Source organism: Lagenorhynchus albirostris, chromosome 2 (genome assembly GCF_949774975.1).
Source record: "Lagenorhynchus albirostris chromosome 2, mLagAlb1.1, whole genome shotgun sequence".
Lineage (NCBI taxonomy): Eukaryota > Metazoa > Chordata > Mammalia > Artiodactyla > Delphinidae > Lagenorhynchus > Lagenorhynchus albirostris.
The window spans coordinates 80935329-80954957 of record NC_083096.1 but is presented as its reverse complement, the minus strand read 5'-3'; the positions used below and the strand labels follow the sequence as shown (position 1 = coordinate 80954957).

The following is a 19629-nucleotide window of genomic DNA, read 5'->3' as shown; positions in this document are numbered from 1 at the left end:
AGGGACGGGAGTGAGGAGCTCTGCAACCAGGAATGCTTGTGGAGGAAGCCCGGACCGCCACAGAAGTGAAGGCCCCGTGCAAAGGGCGGGGTCGCCATTGAGCAGCCTCTCTCCTCGTGAGGCGGGCCCTGCCTCCACGGGCACGAGGGAGGGCTCCGGCTGGAGGCCGTTTGTGCACCCCCTTCCATCGCTTCCTCTGCCCCCATCCCCCCCCCCCCCCAGCCTGGACAGCACGCTGGCCCCCGTCGCCACCTGGGCTCCTTCCAGCCTGACGAGCTCGTGTGCTCCGGCCACCTCTGGAGCAGACTCGGGTGAGAGGAACACACACAGAGGTGGGGCTGAAACCACAGCTGAGCCCCAGGGCCCGTGTGACTAAGGAAGAAGACCTTAAGCCTCTCCTCACAGCTACACGAACCCAGAGTTACACCTCCTCTGATGGCTTCCTAAATTCAGCACCTGCGAGACATCCCAAAGGACAAGTGCTCTTGCAGCTGGGATGGGTCTGGCTTTAGCAGCTGCAGGCTTTGTGGGCACATACACAGAGGCTGGGCCAGGTCAGAATCTGAGCTGCCACCACAGCTCCCACAGCGGGTCCAGGTTCATTACTACTGCAGTCCCGGGACCTGACTTCAGTGGATCTGCGCCAGTGGCCTGGTGAAAACAATGCCTGAGAGTCACCAGGGCCAACTGCCAGCATACCCACAGTTACAGTGGGACCAAGAGCAGTGCCAACAACAGTGTACTTTGTGAGCCTGCACAATGGGCAAAAGGGGACACAATAGAGCACATTCACGGGTGAACAGCTCCAAAGGAGGAAAACTCAGTGACTCCTCTCCCAGTGGGAGCACTCCAATCCCACCTTCCTTGCACTGCAGATCAGAAACACAGTTAAGAAACAGATCTAGGGGCCTCTACTCCAACAACTAGGGATCAGGCCCTGCCCCTGACAGGACAGTGACAACCACAGAGCAAAAATGAGGCCCTGCTCAATATCCAGGACCAGGCTCTGGTCACCACAACACCAATCGAACTCCCTATCAAGGGGATAATGGTACAAGCCTCTGGACCAACCTCACCCACCAGGGGGCAGACACAAGAAGCAAGAGGAACTACAATCCTGCAGCCTGTGGAAAGGAGAACATAAACACAGTAAGAGTGACAAAATGAGAAGTAAAAGAAATATACTGCAGACGAAGGAGCGAGATAGAAACCTATAAGAACAACTAAATGAAGAGGAGACAGGCAATCTACCTGAAAAAGAATTCAGAGTAATAATAGTAAAGATGATCCAAGATCTCGGAAAAAGAATGGAGGCACGGCTCGAGAAGATATAGGAAATGTTTAACAAATACCTAGAAAAACTAAAAAACAAACAGAGATGAACAATACAGTAACTGAAATTAAAAATACACTAGAAGGAATCAATGGCAGAATAACTGAGGCAGAAGAACAGATAAGTGACCTGGAAGACAGAATGGTAGAAATCTCTGTGGTGGAACAGAATAAAGAAAAAATAATGAAAACAAATGCAGACAGTCTCAGAAACCTCTGGGATAACATCAAATGCACCAACATTCAAATTATAGGAGTCCCAGAAAAAAAAGAGAAAGGGCCTGAGAAAATATTTGAAGAGATTACAGTCAAAAACTTCCCTAACATGGGAAAGGAAATAGTCACCCAAGTCCAGGAAGTGCAGAGAGTCCCATACAGAATAAACCCAAGGAGGAACATGCCCAGACACACAATAATCAAACTAACAAAAATTAAATACAAAGAAAAAATATTAAAAGCAACAAGGGAAAAGCAAGAAATAACATACAAGGGAATCCCCCATAAGGTAATCAGCTGATTTTTCAGCAGAAGCTCTGCAGGCCAGAAGGGAGTGGCATGATATATTTTAAGTGATGAAAGGAAAAAACCTACAACCAAGAATACTCTACCCAGCAAAGCTCTCATTCAGAGTTGATGGAGAAATCAAAAGCTTTACAGAGAAGTAAAAGCTTTACAGAGAAGCAAAAGCTAAGAGAATTCAGCACCACCAAACCAGCTTTACAACAAATGCTAAAGGAACTTCTCTAGGAGGGAAACACAAGAGAAAAGAACAAAAGAGGAAAGGAAGAAAAAAGGATCTACAAAAACAAACCCAAAACAATTAAGAAAATGCCAATAGGCACACACGTATCAATACTTACCTTAAATATAAAATGGATTAAATGTTTCAACCAAAAGACACAGACTGGCCAAATGGATACAAAAATAAGATCCATATATATGCTGCCTACAAGAGACCCACTTCAGACCTAGGTACACATACAGACTGAAAGTGAGGGGATGGAGAAAGATATTCCATGCAAATGGAAATCAAAAGAAAGCTGGAGTAGCAATACTCATATCAGACAAAATAGACTTTAAAATAAAGACTGTTACAAGAGACAAGGAAGGACACTACATAATGATCAAGGGATCAGTGCAAGAAAAAGATACAACAATTGTAAATATATATGCACCCAACATAGGAGCACCTCAATATACAAGGCAAATGCTAACAATCATAAAAGGGGAAATTGACAGTTAACACAGTAATAGTGGGGGACTTTAACACCTCACTTACACCAATGGACAGATCATCCAGACAGAAAATTAATAAGAAAACATAAGCCTTAAATGACACATTAGACTTAGATAGACTTAATTGACACTTATAGCACATTCCATCCGAAAGTAGCAGAATACACTTTCTTCTCAAGTGCACATGGAACATTCTCCAGGATAGATCACATCTTGGGTCACAAATCAAGCCTCGGTAAATTTAAGAAAACTGAAATCATATCAAGCATTTTTTTGACCACAACATTATGAGATTAGAAATCAATTATAGGAAAAAAACCTGTAAAAAACACAAACACATGGAGGCTAAACAATATGTTACTAAATAACCAAGAGATCACTGAAGAAATCAAAGAGAAAATCAAAAAATACCTAGAGACCACGAAAACACGATCATCTAAAACCTATGGGATGCAGCAAAAGCAGTTCTAAGAGGGAATTTTATAGCAATACAATCCTACCTCAGGAAACAAGAAAAGTCTCAAATAAACAATCTAATACACCTAAAGCAACTAGAGAAAGAAGAACAAACAAAACCCAAAGTTAGTAGAAGGAAAGAAATCATATAGATCAGAGCAGAAATAAATGAAATAGAGACAAAGAAAACAATAGCAAAGATCAATGAAACTAAAAGCTCGTTCTTTGAGAAGATAAACAAAATTGATAAACCTTTAGCCAGACTCCTCAAGAAAAAGAGGGAGAGGACTCAAATCAATAAAATTGAAATGAAAAAGAAGTTACAGTGAACACCACAGAAATACAAAGGATCATAAGAGACTACTACAAGCAGCTGTATGCCAATAAAACAGACAACCTGGAAGAAGTGGACAAATTCTTAGAAAGGTACAATCTCCCAAGACTGAACCAGGAAGAAATAGAGAATATGAACAGACCAATCACAAGTACTGAAATCGAAACTGGGATTAAAATTCTTCCAACAAACGGCAGTCCAGGACCAGATGGCTTCACAGGCAAATTCTATCAAACATTTAGAGAAGAGTTAACACCTGCCCTTCTGAAACTCTGCCAAAAAATTGCAGAGGGTGGAACACTCCCAAGCACATTCTACGAGGCCACCATCCCCCTGATACCAAACACAGGCAAGGATATCACAAAAAAAGAAAATTACAGGCCAATATCACCGATGAACATAGATGTAAAAATCCTCAACAAAATACTAGCAAACCAAATTCAAAAACACATTAAAAGGCTCATACACCATGATCAAGTGGGATATATTCCAGGGATGCAAGGATTTTTCAGGATCCGCAAATCAATCAATGTGATACACCACATCAACAAATTGAAGAATAAAAACCATATGATCATCTCAATAGATACATAAAAAGCTTTTGACAAAATTCAACACCCATGTATGATAAAAACTCTCCAGAAAGTGGGCATACAGTGTACCCACCTCAACATAATAAAAGCTATATATGACAAACCCACAGAAAACATCATTTCAATGGTGAAAAACTGAAAGCATTTCCTCTAAGATCAGGAACAAGAAAAGGATGTCAACTCTCACCACTATTATCCAACATGGTTTTGGAAGTCCTAGCCATGCCAATCAGAGAAGAAAAAGAAATTAAAGGAATCCAAATTGGAAAAGAAGAAGTAAAACTGTCACTGTTTGCAGATGACATGATACTATACAGAGAAAACCCTAAAACCGCTACTGAAAAACTACTAGAGCTCATCAATGGATTTGGTAAAGTTGCAGGACACAAAATTAATACACAGAAATCTCTTGCATTTCTATACACTAACAACGAAAGATCAGAAAGAGAAATCGAGGAAACAGTCTCATTTACCATCACATCGAAAAGAATAAAATACCTAGGAATAAACCTACCTAAGGAGTCAAAAGACCTGTACTCAGAAAACTATAAGACACTGAGGAAAGAAATCAAAGATGACGCAAACAGATGGAGAGGTGATACCATGTTCTTGGATTGGAAGAATCAATATTGTGAAAATGACTATACTACCCAAAACAATCTACAAATTCAATGAAATACTATCAAATTACCAATGGCATTTTTCACAGAATTAGAACAAAAAAGTTTACAATTTGTATGGAAACACAAGAGACCCTAAAAAGCCAAAGAAATCTTGAAAAAGAAAAACAGAGCTGGAGGAATCAGGCTCCCTGACTTCAGACTATACTACAAAGCTACAGTAATCAAGACAGTATGGTACTGGCACAAAAACAGAAATATAGATCAATGGAACAGGATAGAAAGCCCAGAGACAAACCCACGCACCTATGGTCACCTAATCTATGACAAAGGAGGCAAGAATATACAACGGAGAAAAAGACAGTCTCTGCAATAAGTGGTACTGGGAAAACTGGACAGCTACATGTAAATGAGTGAAATCAGAACACTCTCTAATACCATACACAAAACTAAACTCTAAATGGGTTAAAGACCTAAGTGTAAGGCTGGATACTATAAAACTCTTAGAGGAAAACATGGGCAAAATGCTCTTTGACATAAATCACAGCAAGATCTTTTTCAATCAACGTCCTAGAGTAATGGAAATAAAAACAAAAATAAACAAATGGGACCTAATGAAACTTAAAAGCTTTTGCACAGCAAAAGAAACCATAAACAAGATAAAAAAACAACCCTCAGAATGGGAGAGAATATTTGCAAATGAAGCAACTGACAAGGGATTAACCTCCAAAATATACAAATAGCTCATGCAGCTCAATTAAAAGAAAACCAAAAACAATCCAATCAAAAAATGGGCTGAAGATCTAAATAGACATTTCTCCAAAGAAGACATACAGATGGCCAAAAAAGCACGTGAAAAGATGCACAGCATCACTAATTATTAGAGAAATGCAAGTCAAAACTACAATGAGATATCACCTCACACCCGTCAGAAGGGCCATCATCAAAAACTCGACAAACAATAAATGCTGGAGAGGGTGTGGAGACAAGGGAACCCTCCTACACTCTTGGTGGGAATGTAAATTGATACAACCACTATGGAGAACAGTATGTAGGTTCCTTAAATAACTACAAATAGAACTACCATATGACCCAGCAAGCCCACTCCTGGGCATATATCTGAAGAAAATAAATACACTAATTCAAAAAGATACATGCACCTCAATGTTCAAAGCAGCCTTATTTATAATAGCCAAGATATGGAAACAACCTAGATATCCATCAATAGATGAATGGATAAAGAAGATGTGATATGTGACACACACACACACACACACACACACACACACACACACACACACAGAGAGGAATATTACGCAGCCATAAAAAAGAATTAAATTCTACCATTTGCAACAACATGGATGGATTTAGAAGATATTATGCTTAGTGAAATGAGTCAGACAGAGAAAGACAAATACTGTATGTTATCACTTATATGTGGAGTCTAAAAAACAAGACAAACAAATGAATATAACAAAATCAAAACAGACTCACAGATATAGAGAACAAACTAATGGTTACTAGTGGGGAGAGGGAAGGGGAGTAGGGCAAGATAGGGGTAGGGGATTAAGAGATACATACTACTACGTATAAAATAGATAAGCTACATAGATATAATGTACAGCACAAGGAATATAGCCATTATTTTGCAGTAACTTTAAATGGAGTATAATCTTTAAATATACTGAATCACTATAGTGTACACCTGAAATGAATATAATGTTGTAAATCAATTATACTTCAACAAAATAAAGTCAAATTACAACTAACTCAATTTAAAATTTTATCCTAAAATTTTGTATTCAGAAAGAAAAAAATATTACCACAAATTTTCATCAGTATCCCTAACAAGCTTTTAATGTGTCTGGTCAGAATAATGGCTCACAAGGAAAGGCAACGTTGCCTAGTTCCCTTCATGCTGGCCAAATTCAATGACACTTAGAACACTTAGGGACACTCAGCACTGAAATTTTAATCTGCATAGGTTTACAGTCGAAAATAATTTCTCAAAATTCACAAGTAGTAAATTCTTTTAATAAGATCCTAATACACAGACAATCCAACAGCCAGCATTTAGTCAAATATTCTTATAGTATCTGAATAGCAAGAAGACAAATATTTTCAAGATGACCTGTGCACCTTAGTCATATTCAGGTAAGTCTCTAATGTGCCTGAGCATAGTGACACCTGCTTGTATCTCCCTACAGCCATCAATTCTCAGTCTTTATGGTTGTAAGTGAGATCATCTGCTCAGTACCAACAAATGTGATCAGCACTATCACTGTGAAATGGCGTTATTTAGACTGTCTGTGGGCTTCCCTGGTGGCACACCGGTTGAGAGTCCGCCTGCCGATGCAGGGGACACGGGTTCATGCCCCGGTCTGGGAAGATCCCACATAGCGTGGAGCAGCTGGGCCCGTGAGCCATGGCCGCTGAGCCTGCGTGTCCGGAGCCTGTGCTCCGCAACGGGAGAGGCCACAACACTGAGAGGCCCGCATACGGCAAAAAAAAAAAAAAAAAAAAAAATAGACTGTCTGTCTGGGGATAGCTAGGGATCTCCGATAACTGATTTTATCAGTCAGGCTGGCTAAATGCACTTTCCCTGAATGAATGTTTCTTCTAAAGAGGTGGCAAAGATAACAATGTAGTATCAAGTCTTTCAGGTAACAGAGGCATGCTTCTGGCCACTCTGCCACTCCAAACAGCCTAGAGTTACTAGCAACAGCTATAATGAACAGCCTAAGGCTCCAGGGGAGTAGGAACTCAGCCATGCTCCTGCCTGCATGCTAGGCACTGGAGAAACATGCAAAGTCATTGTTCATGTTTCTGTTTTGTTCCTCACAGATGAAGAAAATGGCTGACGAAGAGGTAAACGAGCTACACAAATACAACCAATCACAAGATGGCAGTAATGAGGCAGGAGACTACAAAGAAACGTCCAGGCACACTCCTATAATACCACCCGAGACAAAGAACACCTGATGTGCAACGAAGTCACACCCATGTCTTGCGTGTGTGTGATCGCCACCCCAGGGGTAGTACCTCTCTGAATAAGATGCAGTGGTAATGAACGTGAGGAGACGAATGACAAGAGGACAAGCTTTGGATTCAGAGAGACTTAGGGACAAATCCTAGATCTACCACTTACCTATGTGACCTTCAGCAAGTAACCTCTCTTTGCCTCAGCTTCCACATGTATAAAATGGTGATAGGAACTTCTAAATACTTTGTAGAATTATTGTGAGCACTAGATCAAATAATCCCAAGTATGTCAAGTGTCCGGCACATAGTAAATGACCAATAAGTGGTAGTTGTTGTGTTAGCAAAACTCAGACTAAGAGCACAGGCCATAGAGACTCTGGGTCCATTCAAATAATGACTAAACCATCAGCTATGTGTCAATTCCAGCCATATATAATTTTTTAAAATTTTCAAACCCTAAAAAAAATGAAAATTTTTTAAAATTTTCAAACCATATATAATTTTTTTAAATTTTCAAACCCTAAAAAATAAAGGCAGCAAATGAGTTTCCCCACCACTTGCATCTAGAGAGGCCACAGTGTTTTCTCAGAGCTGAAGACCCAGTCAGTGAGGGCAGGAAGGGTGACGAGGGAGTGATTCCTCAGAGCAGCATCAATGCCCCACAGATCCCGTCTCTGAGACTCAGAGGTTTGGAATGACAAGGCAAGACCAAGCAACCCTTCTGGTCCTTGCACTTGCAGGACTCACCTGTGTATGGCAGCACACAGTGGCAGGTATAACCACTTATATCATCAAAGCAGGTTCCTTGGTTCAGACATGGATTCGAAGCACATTCATCAATATTCACCAGACAGTTATAGCCTGTAGACAGAAAAGGGGAAAAACCAAAGACAGTGAAACTTCGTTAGCCTCCTCATTACCTCATTTACTAAGCAATCCTCTCAGTGGTAAACGTTAAACACCTCAGAAACTGCATTAACTTCTTCAGGCCACTGGAACACCTGTTCATTCATTTCAGTGTCAAGTCCCTGACACAGTCAGTAAAAAGTGCTTAATCCATCAAAAAATGAATGGAAGAACAGTATATTCTAATAGCTTGAAAGTCTAATGCACCTCCAAACATAAGTAATTTCTCCATTATGGACCATGAAGTTCATTAGGGTGAAGACCTACTGCTATATCTAAATAGAAGCTCTTTCTATACAGAGTATCTGGTCAGGGCTTAAAAACAGCCTGTAAGTTATCAAGGGATAAAATATTTGAATACTTAATCAAAGCCTGTGATTTATGCCCACTCTTTCAAATGCACAGTCTCTACCATCGATGTGGTAGGGCTTCCGGAAGTCACAAAGCTGTTTCCCCTGATCCAAGACACGAAATCTACTCCCACTATGAAAAAGAGAAAAGGAAGGAAGCATCCATGGGGACAGGACTGTACTAAATGCCACACGCCTTTGTCCCTTCAGTAGGGCCTGACACAGAGCCTTAAAACTGAGGAACTACAGCACTGTACAAAAGAAAATGATGGTCTAGGAGTATAGAGGTCTGGGTTCAAACTGTACTCTGCTACTCAACAGCTGTACAACTCTGGACTTTACGTTTTGATTTTTATTGTGTTGATCAGCAAGTCTCAATGAGACAAAGAAATAAAAGTGTTTTTAAATCTATAAGTTTCTTTGCAGATGTAATATATCTGAATGTCAGAAAATTACTGACTAAAATGTGGTCTCAGAAAATTTTCAAGTAATCCAAGTGACACTGAAACATACTGATGTATTACAGTAGCCTGGCACAATTCTGAGTGGTGAAATCAGTGACTATATGGATAGCGAAGTACAAATGTGAATGATTTACCCACAGGTTTCTCTCTCTTGAGTATCTAAGACAAAAGCAATGGGAGAAATACAACAGAGACAACTCAAAACGTGATTTTACACCATACCCACTATTACGCGTTTTTCCAGAAGGCCATAGGTGACTATGTATCATCTAAGAATATCTTAATGTGTAAGAGAATTTGTTGGAAAGGTTTTAAATACGTGGATTCTTCCATGATATTATTGCTACAATTACAGTAAAACAAAATTTTCATTCTACTACCAATATCTCTTTCGAATTGACATAGAATCAAGCCTACACTGGAGCTTATAATTAGAACACCTGTCCAAAGTTGTATAAGTGGAGTTCTAGTTGCTCACCTTAAATGGTACTGTTTCAATAACTCACCTCTCTGCTAGTCTGAAAATAGAATCCATGTATAAATCTATTTATGTTTTTATTCCCCAACTGCCCTATAAATATTAAGTACTCAAATTATATTTGCTGTATGAATGAGAAGGAAGAAAGGGAAAGGAAGAAGTGAGCCAAGCCATATGCACCAACAGAAAGGCAGAGAGAGAAGGGAGATAAAAATAGGCACTTTTGCTTTCACCTTTAAAGCCCTTCTTGCAAGTGCACCTGTATCCATTCACCAGATTGTCACAAGTTCCTCCGTTCTGGCATGGATTAGAAAGACATTCATTTCTGTCCACTTCACAGTTGATGCCAACCCAGCCTGCATCACAGAGGCACTTGTACCTGAAAGAAGACAGAGTTATTTACTGTTGGGGGATGAATGTACAATTGAGTCATAGTTGAAATACACCATTCTGAAACACTGAAGGACCAAGGAACTCTTGGGTAAGCTAATCTCATTTCTGATCCTCTATGGACCTATACTTGGGTCACCATGTGAATCATGTGGGCCCATCTGGAGCATTCAGTAAACACACCTTCCTGGCCCACAAAGATGCTAGAGAAACTAAGTAAGTATAGTGAGTTTTCATATGTAAACAGTGGTTGGTACAACAAATCAGGACAATCTGAAAGACACGTTAACACAGATAAATCTGCAGTTTCTTTTCTTCTATATAAACTAAAAGTAACGCAAGCCTTAGGATCACTTGTTTCTGGTGTAAAACAGACACCCAGGAAGTAGTGTAGTTATCAGAGACACTAAGCCACTCTGAAGAGCTCCTGGGATGTCTGACTTCTGAGACATGCTTTGCTCTGACCTGAATCCCTGCCCCCAGAAAGCACTGAGGGTACTGAGCAGGAAAAGGAACAAAAATGAAGGTATTTGAAATATATGCACATTGTTCACAATCTGAACATCATTAGCACTTAGAATGTGGTATCAGGAGATAATAGCCTCCTAGTCTGGAGATCCTTTAAAAAAAAGTAGGTGGGTTGGGATTCTTTGCAGGCTGCTATACTCTGAAACAGGAATACTGAGTTAATTCATCTTGGAAATAACTTGATTTCCTATTTACCTCTTAATACGCTCTTCGTTCTTTCACCTGTCGTAAGCATGGCAAATGGTAATGCCCAGAGTCCTGTCCTCTGGCAAGCACAGCAAGAGTACACGACTATCTCATGGAACCTAACATCACACTCTGTGATTCTAGAAAATTACTTACCAACACATTACACAACTCTCAGGGGCTTGCAAACTGTGAACATTTCATCAGGGCCATGTCTAAAGTTAGCTGAGACCAGATCTACTTCAGTGGCAGCCACTGGTACCATGATAGAACAGAGTTGGGCTTTTTTTTTAAGCAGGGGGGAAAATCAAATAGAACATCCCTCAGAACTCAATCTTGCAATAAGTACTAAAAGTGCAATTGCCAAAGACTCATAAAATTACCCTGGATTCCTCCCATGTGCTGACTACCCACATGAGGAAAGAGACATTCCTCCTTATTTTCCACCTACTCAGTCACAGAAGGTAGAGAAGAAGTGGCGATTTGGTAGACTATGCCGCAGACTACCGAAATCTTCGGCGAGGTCTCAGCTCAAGTCCCGACTGACTTCTGCAGGGTATGGTCAATACTAAAACTCAACTGGCTTGACACAAGTCAATAAGAAACTATTAATACATGACAGCTACTCACCCACTGAGGCCCCCAGTACAGTTTCCGTGGACACAGGGATTGCTCAGGCACTCGTTCACCTGTGAGTAGCAGCTGGGATGATGGGGCCCCTCAGGGCATATACAGCGGAAACCGTTCACATCGTTGATACATGTCGCACCCTTGCGACAGGGATTGGAGGCACACTCATCAATGTCAATGTTACATCTCTGCCCTGTAGAGAAGGGAGACAGTTTTTGTCAAATACAAAATGCTTAGGGAATAGACACAGAACTATGAGATCTATTGTGTTGATACCTTCATCTTCATAGGCTATTAGATGCCTTGGGCACCGCATGTCAAGACTTAAGGAATAAGACATCCAACGGCCCTTAGTGCCATGCAAGGAAGGGGCAAAGGGCACTGTGCTTTGATAATAAAGTTAACAAAATGCTGGAACAGTGTTGTAGTGTTTTGACATGTATTTCTTCACTCCATCTTAGAGATGGGGAAACTTTACAAGGATTCAAAAAGAGAACATCAAATGTTACCAAAGCTGGCTGCTCTTCTTGTTGCTGTTTGGAGTACTCTCCAAGAAGCTTTCCTTATCACTGCTTTCCGCTGGTTTACTGCATTCATTTTTTCAGTTAGTCAATCTCTTACATTTCCATATATGGTAAATCTCAATTAACAGGAATGTTTCGTGAGTAGACTATTAATTTAATGATTAAACTGATTGAAAAGAAAAGTTATTTTACTTTCACTTTTAGAGTTGTATCAATCCATCTTCTGCCGCAGGAAGAAGAGTATTCTAAGCATAATTTTATTGTTCTCTGATCACTGAGAAAACCATCCAGGGTCTCTCAATCTAGACCAGTGGTTCTCAAACTTTAATGTGCAAAAAGAGTTGCTAAAAGTACTTGTTTTAAAAGGAGATCCTTAGAGCCCCAAAACCACATTTTAAATAATGTAGGTGAAACAGAAAGACAAATACCGTATGCTAACACATATATATGGAATTTAAGAAAAAAAAAAGTCATGAAGAACCTAGGGACAAGACAGGAATAAAGACACAGACCTACTGGAGAACTGACTTGAGGATATGGGGAGGGGAAGGGTGAGCTGTGACAAAGCGAGAGAGAGGCATGGACATATATACACTACCAAACGTAAGGTAGATAGCTAGTGGGAAGCAGCCGCATAGCACAGGGAGATCAGCTCGGTGCTTTGTGACCGCCTGGAGGGGTGGGATAGGGAGGGTGGGAGGGAGGGAGACGCAAGAGGGAAGAGATATGGGAACATATGTATATGTACAACTGATTCACTTTGTTATAAAGCAGAAACTAACACACCATTGTAAAGCAATTATACCCCAATAAAGATGTTAAAAAAAATAAAGAATAAATAAATAAATAATGTAGGTGATTCAAATACTACATTTTGAGAAACTCTGATGTAGACAATTATTAGTAGTTTATCATCAAATAATAATGTAAATGTTCAGAATATATGAAACTGAACTGAATATGTTCTTCCTCTAAAACATATCCAAGACTGCACTTTGAAAAGATGCCTGCTATAACCTTCACATTTATTTCTTTAAGTGGAATAAAGTATGCCAGTTACGTGAGAGTTTTGCTTTGTTAAGTTCTGAATAAATGAGATTTAACTGTATATTCCAAAATGATATAAAATTTTAAAATAACCCATAATTCTGTAAATGAGTGGCAACAAGCAACTGCTATGAAGGAATTTATAAATTTCTAAGAAGACAATTTTCTGATTTAGATAAAAACAGGCATTTTCATTTAAGAAAGAGCAACCCTGCATTTAGAACAGGAAATTCCAAATGAAATAGATACACACCCCTTTAAAGTATGGGTATTAACATTTTTTCACCCTCCACTGCTCTCTAAACCATTATTGGTGGTTCTTGAGGTAAAACCCCATAATCTGGTAGTAGTTGCTATTTTCCTCTTAAGTGTTTTATTAATAACTTATTTTAAAATACTACTTTCTTAGCTTCAACCTCTGATTTTTTTTTTTGGTGTTTGCCACTGGCACCAAGATAAGAGCCAGAACTCTTCAACTATAGCACTATCCTCAGCCTGCAATCCAGTGGAGAATGAGAGGAAAAAGCCTTTTCATTTTCTGTCCTTTTTTTGGGAAGAATCTTCTCAGAAGCCACTCCTCTCACATTTCCTTCATTTGCTTTTAAAAGTTCTTTGCAGAATCAATTTTCAAGTCATCTTTAGCTGAGAGGGTTGAGTGCCTCTTTGTGCAGTCTACTTGATGGACTGACAGCTGCTTCACTAGCAAGGTCCCACGCTTAAAGTAGCGTTAGAAACCCCAGCATCAGAACCACCCAGCACAAGGCTATGTGCCTTGTTGGGCTCAGTAACTACTGAATGAGAAATTAACCAATGTTTCTTATCTTGTAGGTAGGTGCCCAAAAAATTAGTATTTAATGAATGAAAGCACGGTATAGTCCAGGCTCGAGAGTCTGGTGTTGGATGTCAGAAGTTCCATGTGTGATTCTGGTCATTCATTCAGCAACATTTTCTAAGTGTTCCCTCTGTGCTAGACACTGTTTTACAAAATGCTGGCTAAAAAGATAATTAGGGAGGTCCCTGCCTTCTGGGAACTCACAGTCCTAGCAGTGTGACTCACTAGCTAAGACCATGGACACATCAAGCTCTATCTTTCAGTTGCCTTATTTGTTAAATGAGAATAATAAAACTTCCCTATCTGCTTTTTTTGTTTTGTTAATTTTTAAATTAAGACATAACCGACATGTAACATTGTGTAAGTTTAAGGTATACAATGTGCTAGTTTGATATATTTTATATATTGCAGTATGATTACCACCACAGAGTTAGCTAACACCTCTATCACTTCACATAACTATCATTTCTTTTTGGGGTGAAAACAATTAATATCTACTCTCTTAGCAATTTTGAAGTTTATAATGCAGTACTGTTGACTATAATCACTATGCTATGCATTCTATCTCTATAACTTATTTATCTAGTTGCAAATTTGTACCCTTAAACAATATCTCCCCAATCCCCTACCCCCCAGTCCAGACCCCAGTAAACACCATTCTACTCTCTGGTTTTATGAGTTTGGCTTTTTTATATTCTGCACATAAGAGATATCATATAGTATTTGTCTTTCTCTGTCTGACTTATCTCACTTAACATAATGTCCTCAAATTCCATTCATGTCGCAAATGTCAGGATTTCCTTCTCTCTCACGGCTGAATGATATCGCATTGTATATACACAACATATCTTCTTTATCCGTTCATCCATTGATTTACACTTAAGTTGTTTCGCTATCTTAGCTACTGTGAATAATGTTGCTATGAACACCAGTGTGCAGATATCGCTTCGAAATAAGTTCCTTCAGATATATACTCAAGTGTGGGATTCCTGGATCATAGGATAATTCAATTTTTAATTTTTTGATAACTGCCATATTGTTTTTCCATAATAACTGTACCATTTTACATTTCCATCAACAGTGTATAAGAATTCCCTTTTTTCCACATCCTTGCCAACACTTGTTCTCTCTTATCTTTTTGAGAACAGCCATTCTTTCAGGTGTGAGGTGATTATCTCACTATGGTTTTTTCATTTCCCTGATGATTAGTGATGTCGAGCATCTTTTCATGTACCTGTTGGCCATCTGTATGTCTTCTTTGGAAACAGAAGGTCCTTTCCCCTTTCTTCCCCCGATTCTAAACATTTGTTTTCCTTCATCATTTATACATTTTTTGAATGTTTCTGATGAATGCAGTCTGGGTTCCGGATCACACTCTAAATCTTTTTAAAGGCACGATCTCATTTTCTACCACCTTTGCCACACTCAGTGCTCCTCACTCCCCTTGTGCTTAGCAGCGTGCCTGTTCAGGATATGCCATTATTCGCTTGACTACGGGCTGGAGAACCAAAAGCAACTGCATGTTCAACATTTATAAATTTATAATTTATAAACATTTATACACCTTACTCCTGATTAGGAAATACTGTAAGAGATTTAGAGACAAGACTGTAAACCTCGTATCTATTTTTTAAATTGTATTTTGGTGATTTTATATAGTTGTATAATGACATTGTAATGAGGATTAGCTCTATTGGTAGCTACTCATGATTAGCCTTTCAAATGCTATTTGAAAAACACTAGGGTTTGGTAGATTGTAAAGCTTTCAGAACCTCACCTGTTTCAGATGATACTGGATTTCAAAATACAAATCATGATTTACGAGTTAAAAATACAATCAGTCTGTGGCTAAATCATGTAACTCTGAGAATTAGAGTGAACATTGCCAATATCCTCTATCTGGAAATTACTGGGTATTTTCCAATAATATTTTCCAAAACTGGGTATAGCTACTCCTGACTAATGTGTTTTCATTTTTAATTGAGGTATAATTGACATAGAACATTATATTAGTTTCAGGTGTACAACATAATGATTTGATATTTGCATATATTGAAAAATGATCATCACAATTAGTCTAGTTAACATCTGTCACCATACATAGCTCCAGAATTCTTTTTCTTGTTATTTGCCCAATTTTTAATTGGATTATTTGCTTCTTTACTATTGAGTTGTATGAGTTCTTTGTACATTTTGGATATTAACCCCTTATCAGATATATTGTTTGCATATATTTTCTCCCACTCTGTAGGCTGCCTTTTCAACTTATTGTTTCCTTTGCTGTGCAGAAGCTCATTAGCTTAATGTAGTCCCACTTGTTTATTTTAGTTTTTGTTACCTGTGCTTTTGGTTTCATATCCAACCTATGTACTTTCATGGACTGTTATAAGAAGTCAGCAAAATAATGGACATCAAGGTGAAACTGAAAAGTAGTTTATAAAACTGGGAAGTATTCTATAGAAGTACCACATGATTTCTTACTTTTCCTATTGAATCATTTAGTATAAAGAGGTCTGCAGAGAACAGAGAATTTAGTCTTAGAAAAAAAAAACCTCCCTTAAATCTGCTCAAGCTGTTATTAAAATTGTAATTAAAAAATAGTAGTATTAAAATAAAACAAAGGCAAGACTAAAACATATTTACAGGTCATGAGTATATATCACAGTTGTCTCTGATATTTTCAGCAACTGACTTAAAAAAACAAATAGGAAAAACAGCTGTAGAAAACTGTTCCAAGAACAGGGTACCACCCAGTAACCAAAACATTCCATTTCTTGGTTATGCAGTTTCATGCTACACCTTAAGTTTATTTTAGAATATTTTTAGCCTATGTCCTCCCTCTTTGACCTTCCTGATTTGCTAAATGTTAAAAAGAGAGAACATATGATTCACTGACATTTCCAAAAAATTTAAGATGAGTCTGAGGCTTACATATGTAAAAAGAAACCACAGCAGGGACCTACTTAGGCTGTCCAGTGAAGTGGGAATGAGTATGGACTCTAGAGTAGGACCCCCTGGGGTGGAATGCTGGCCGCAGTGCACTAGTACTGTTACTTAAGCTCTCTTGAGCTCTGGGTTTCCCATCAATACTGCAGAAATAATAATAGTAGTGACAATTCAATGAGGTTAGGCACTTAATTTAATGCCTAGCTCAAAATAAGGCCTTGAAAAATGCATATGTCATTCTACCTAGCAGGAATTTTTGTGTATTCAGTTGGCTGTCACTTAATGTTGGAGTAACACGTTTCAGGACACAGAAGTACATCTGGCTATACCAGCAGTGCTGGGCACTAGATATAAGAGGTTTCATCACACCTGTCTTCTGAGTTATCTTCCATTGAGCAGATATTACGGTGACCCATGTGGGCCATAAACATTCCTCTCTCATGTCCACAATCACACCAAGCAGTGCAAAGGCTTGTGAAGTACAGAGAGAGGTAAGTTTCCGGCAAGGAAGAGGTATCACTTCACTTGGCTCTGATGGCCTTTTGACATCATAGTTTAAAGAACTCCATGGGAAGTTTCTCACACTGGTTGCAAATGAGCACATGGTATTTATTAAATGGTAACATCATTACGTAAGTGCCTGCTTCTATGTGGCACTGTCTAGAGAGAATGCGACAGGCACATTATATGCTCTCTGATGGTCCATTAACAAACGGATGTGTCCGTAAAAGCCTTCAGTAGAGGCTCAGTAACCTCTAGCACGTTGTCATCAGGAGCGTAATCTTATTAGCAACAAGAGAGGTCAAAGAGAAGATGCATGTGAGTTTGTGTGTGTGCACACATGGTGTGTGTATAAGTGTTCTAGCTGCTTATAATTTAGGAAGAATTATAACCAATTTTATCTTAGTCACTTACCTTCTTCCTCCTAGAGAGAAAAAAAACCTCTCTGTGCTAGCCAAAAATAGTTTGATCCTCCCAAGTTTTGGCCTTACCCAACAATCCCCCATAAGAGGAAGTAGTCAGAAGAAAGCATTTAGTGTTTTCATAGAATTTTACCTTGGCCATGCCTTTACAGAAGGTATTCACTACTAAGTGTAGAAAAATAAGGGTGGCTTTGACAGCTATATAATTCAAGTCTGAAAAGAAATTCTTTTCAGGTAGTTATAAACACATGGCCTAAAAACCCTAACTAGTGAAAAGTTTCATGTTACAGTTTAGGGAAGCCCTGTAAGTAGAAAACTGGGCCAGAGAAGCACAGAATCAAACTTCTAACTTTCCAAGAGACAAAGAAATAGGAAATATTTGAAAAGTAATTTTTCTTTAGATGCCCTTTTCCCAAAGTGATGGGGCTGAAGGAGGAGTCACCCAAGAAAAAGGAGCATTACCTGTGAAACCTGGCGAGCAGACGCAGCTGTAACGATTAACGCCGTCCATACAGACCCCATGGACACAAGGGCTACTTGCACAGTCATCAAAATTGATTTCACAGTTAACACCTGCAAAGATGAAAGCAAAGAGAAGCCACGCAATATCAGCACAGAAAATACCAATGATCTCTGCTTGTGATGCCAGGTGTTAAGAAATCTAAAGAGTATCCAGCCAACCCCGAATGCAGGAAAGGAGCAGTTCTCAAAGTGCAGTCCTCCAGGCCCCATCGGGGCATCGTGAGGTCAAAATGATTATATTAACCATACTAAGCCACTATTGGTTGTTTTCATTGTGTTGGAATTTGCACTAATGATGCAAAAGCAATGGGGGCAGGACTGCCGGCATCTTAACAGGAATCAAGGCAGTGGCACCAAATTGTACTAGTGGTCTTTCTATTCTTCACCTCCATGTACTCGGTTAACACAAAACAAAAAGATAGCTTCACTTAAGAATGACTTTGGTCAAGCTGTCAAAACTCTTAACTTTATAATTTGATTATACCTTGACCCTTGAGTATACCTCTACTTTCTGTGTGATGAAATGGAAAATATACATAAAGCAATTCTGTGGCATGCCAACCTTCAGAGCTGTCTCCAGGAAAAGCAGTTGTGTGACTGTTTGAGTACTGAACTGAAACAGTTGCTTTGTTCAAAGAATCCCATTTTAATTGAAAGAACAACTGACGGACAAACCAGGGCTATTCAGACTTAAGTATGTAGCAAACATTAAGTGAGAGAAATAAACCTGCCATTTCAAGGAAAACAACTGTGACAGTACTGTGCTCCAAAGATAAAATTTAAGCTTTCACATGAAAATTAGAATTTTGGAACTTGTATCTACTACTACAAGCTTGATACTGACTGTCCCTATGATGGGCTAAAGTTCAGGATAAAGAGTCTGGTAACTTCGTTCTGGGGTATGCCGCCTTCCTCCTGGTCTGTTCCTCAGATGAATGGTAGAGTTTGGCTCTGTTTAGGAAGGTTTAATTGTAGATATGGGTAACTAAATGGTAGAGATACACCAATCATTATTGTTACCATTATTCTCTAAAACTACTCATGACATTTCATTATTTATTTAACATGAATTTAGTGATGTGGTTGGGTATCATAGTAGAAGAATATCTTGGTAGTTTAAAAAGTCTAAAAATAAAGCCTGATAGTTAGGATATAAACTAATAAACGAAACTTCCACAACAAAATGCCATAGTTTTTATTCACTCACACTTTATATTAATATTTATTGATAATAATTACTATATTAACAATCTGTTGAGCCATTATCATGAGCCAAGTACTCTGCCTCCTACATTCCATAACTTTATTCTCCTCACTCCACTGGCAAATCAAGCTGTGTTACACCCATTT

At 39.0% G+C, this 19629-nt stretch overlaps 1 protein-coding gene across 3 annotated transcripts in view; it reads right to left on the bottom strand.

Annotated features, from left to right (window-relative positions):
- The window catches only part of NOTCH2 (notch receptor 2), a 175829-nt gene that overhangs the window by 30779 nt on the left and 125421 nt on the right, over nucleotides 1-19629 (bottom strand). For all 3 annotated transcript variants that reach the window (XM_060139208.1, XM_060139210.1, XM_060139209.1), the window contains 4 exons: nucleotides 18220-18330; nucleotides 11486-11678; nucleotides 9985-10130; nucleotides 8301-8414 (listed from right to left, as the gene is read on the bottom strand). In XM_060139208.1, coding sequence (XP_059995191.1) covers nucleotides 8301-8414; nucleotides 9985-10130; nucleotides 11486-11678; nucleotides 18220-18330 — 564 coding nt within the window. The remainder of the gene's footprint in view (nucleotides 1-8300; nucleotides 8415-9984; nucleotides 10131-11485; nucleotides 11679-18219; nucleotides 18331-19629) is intronic.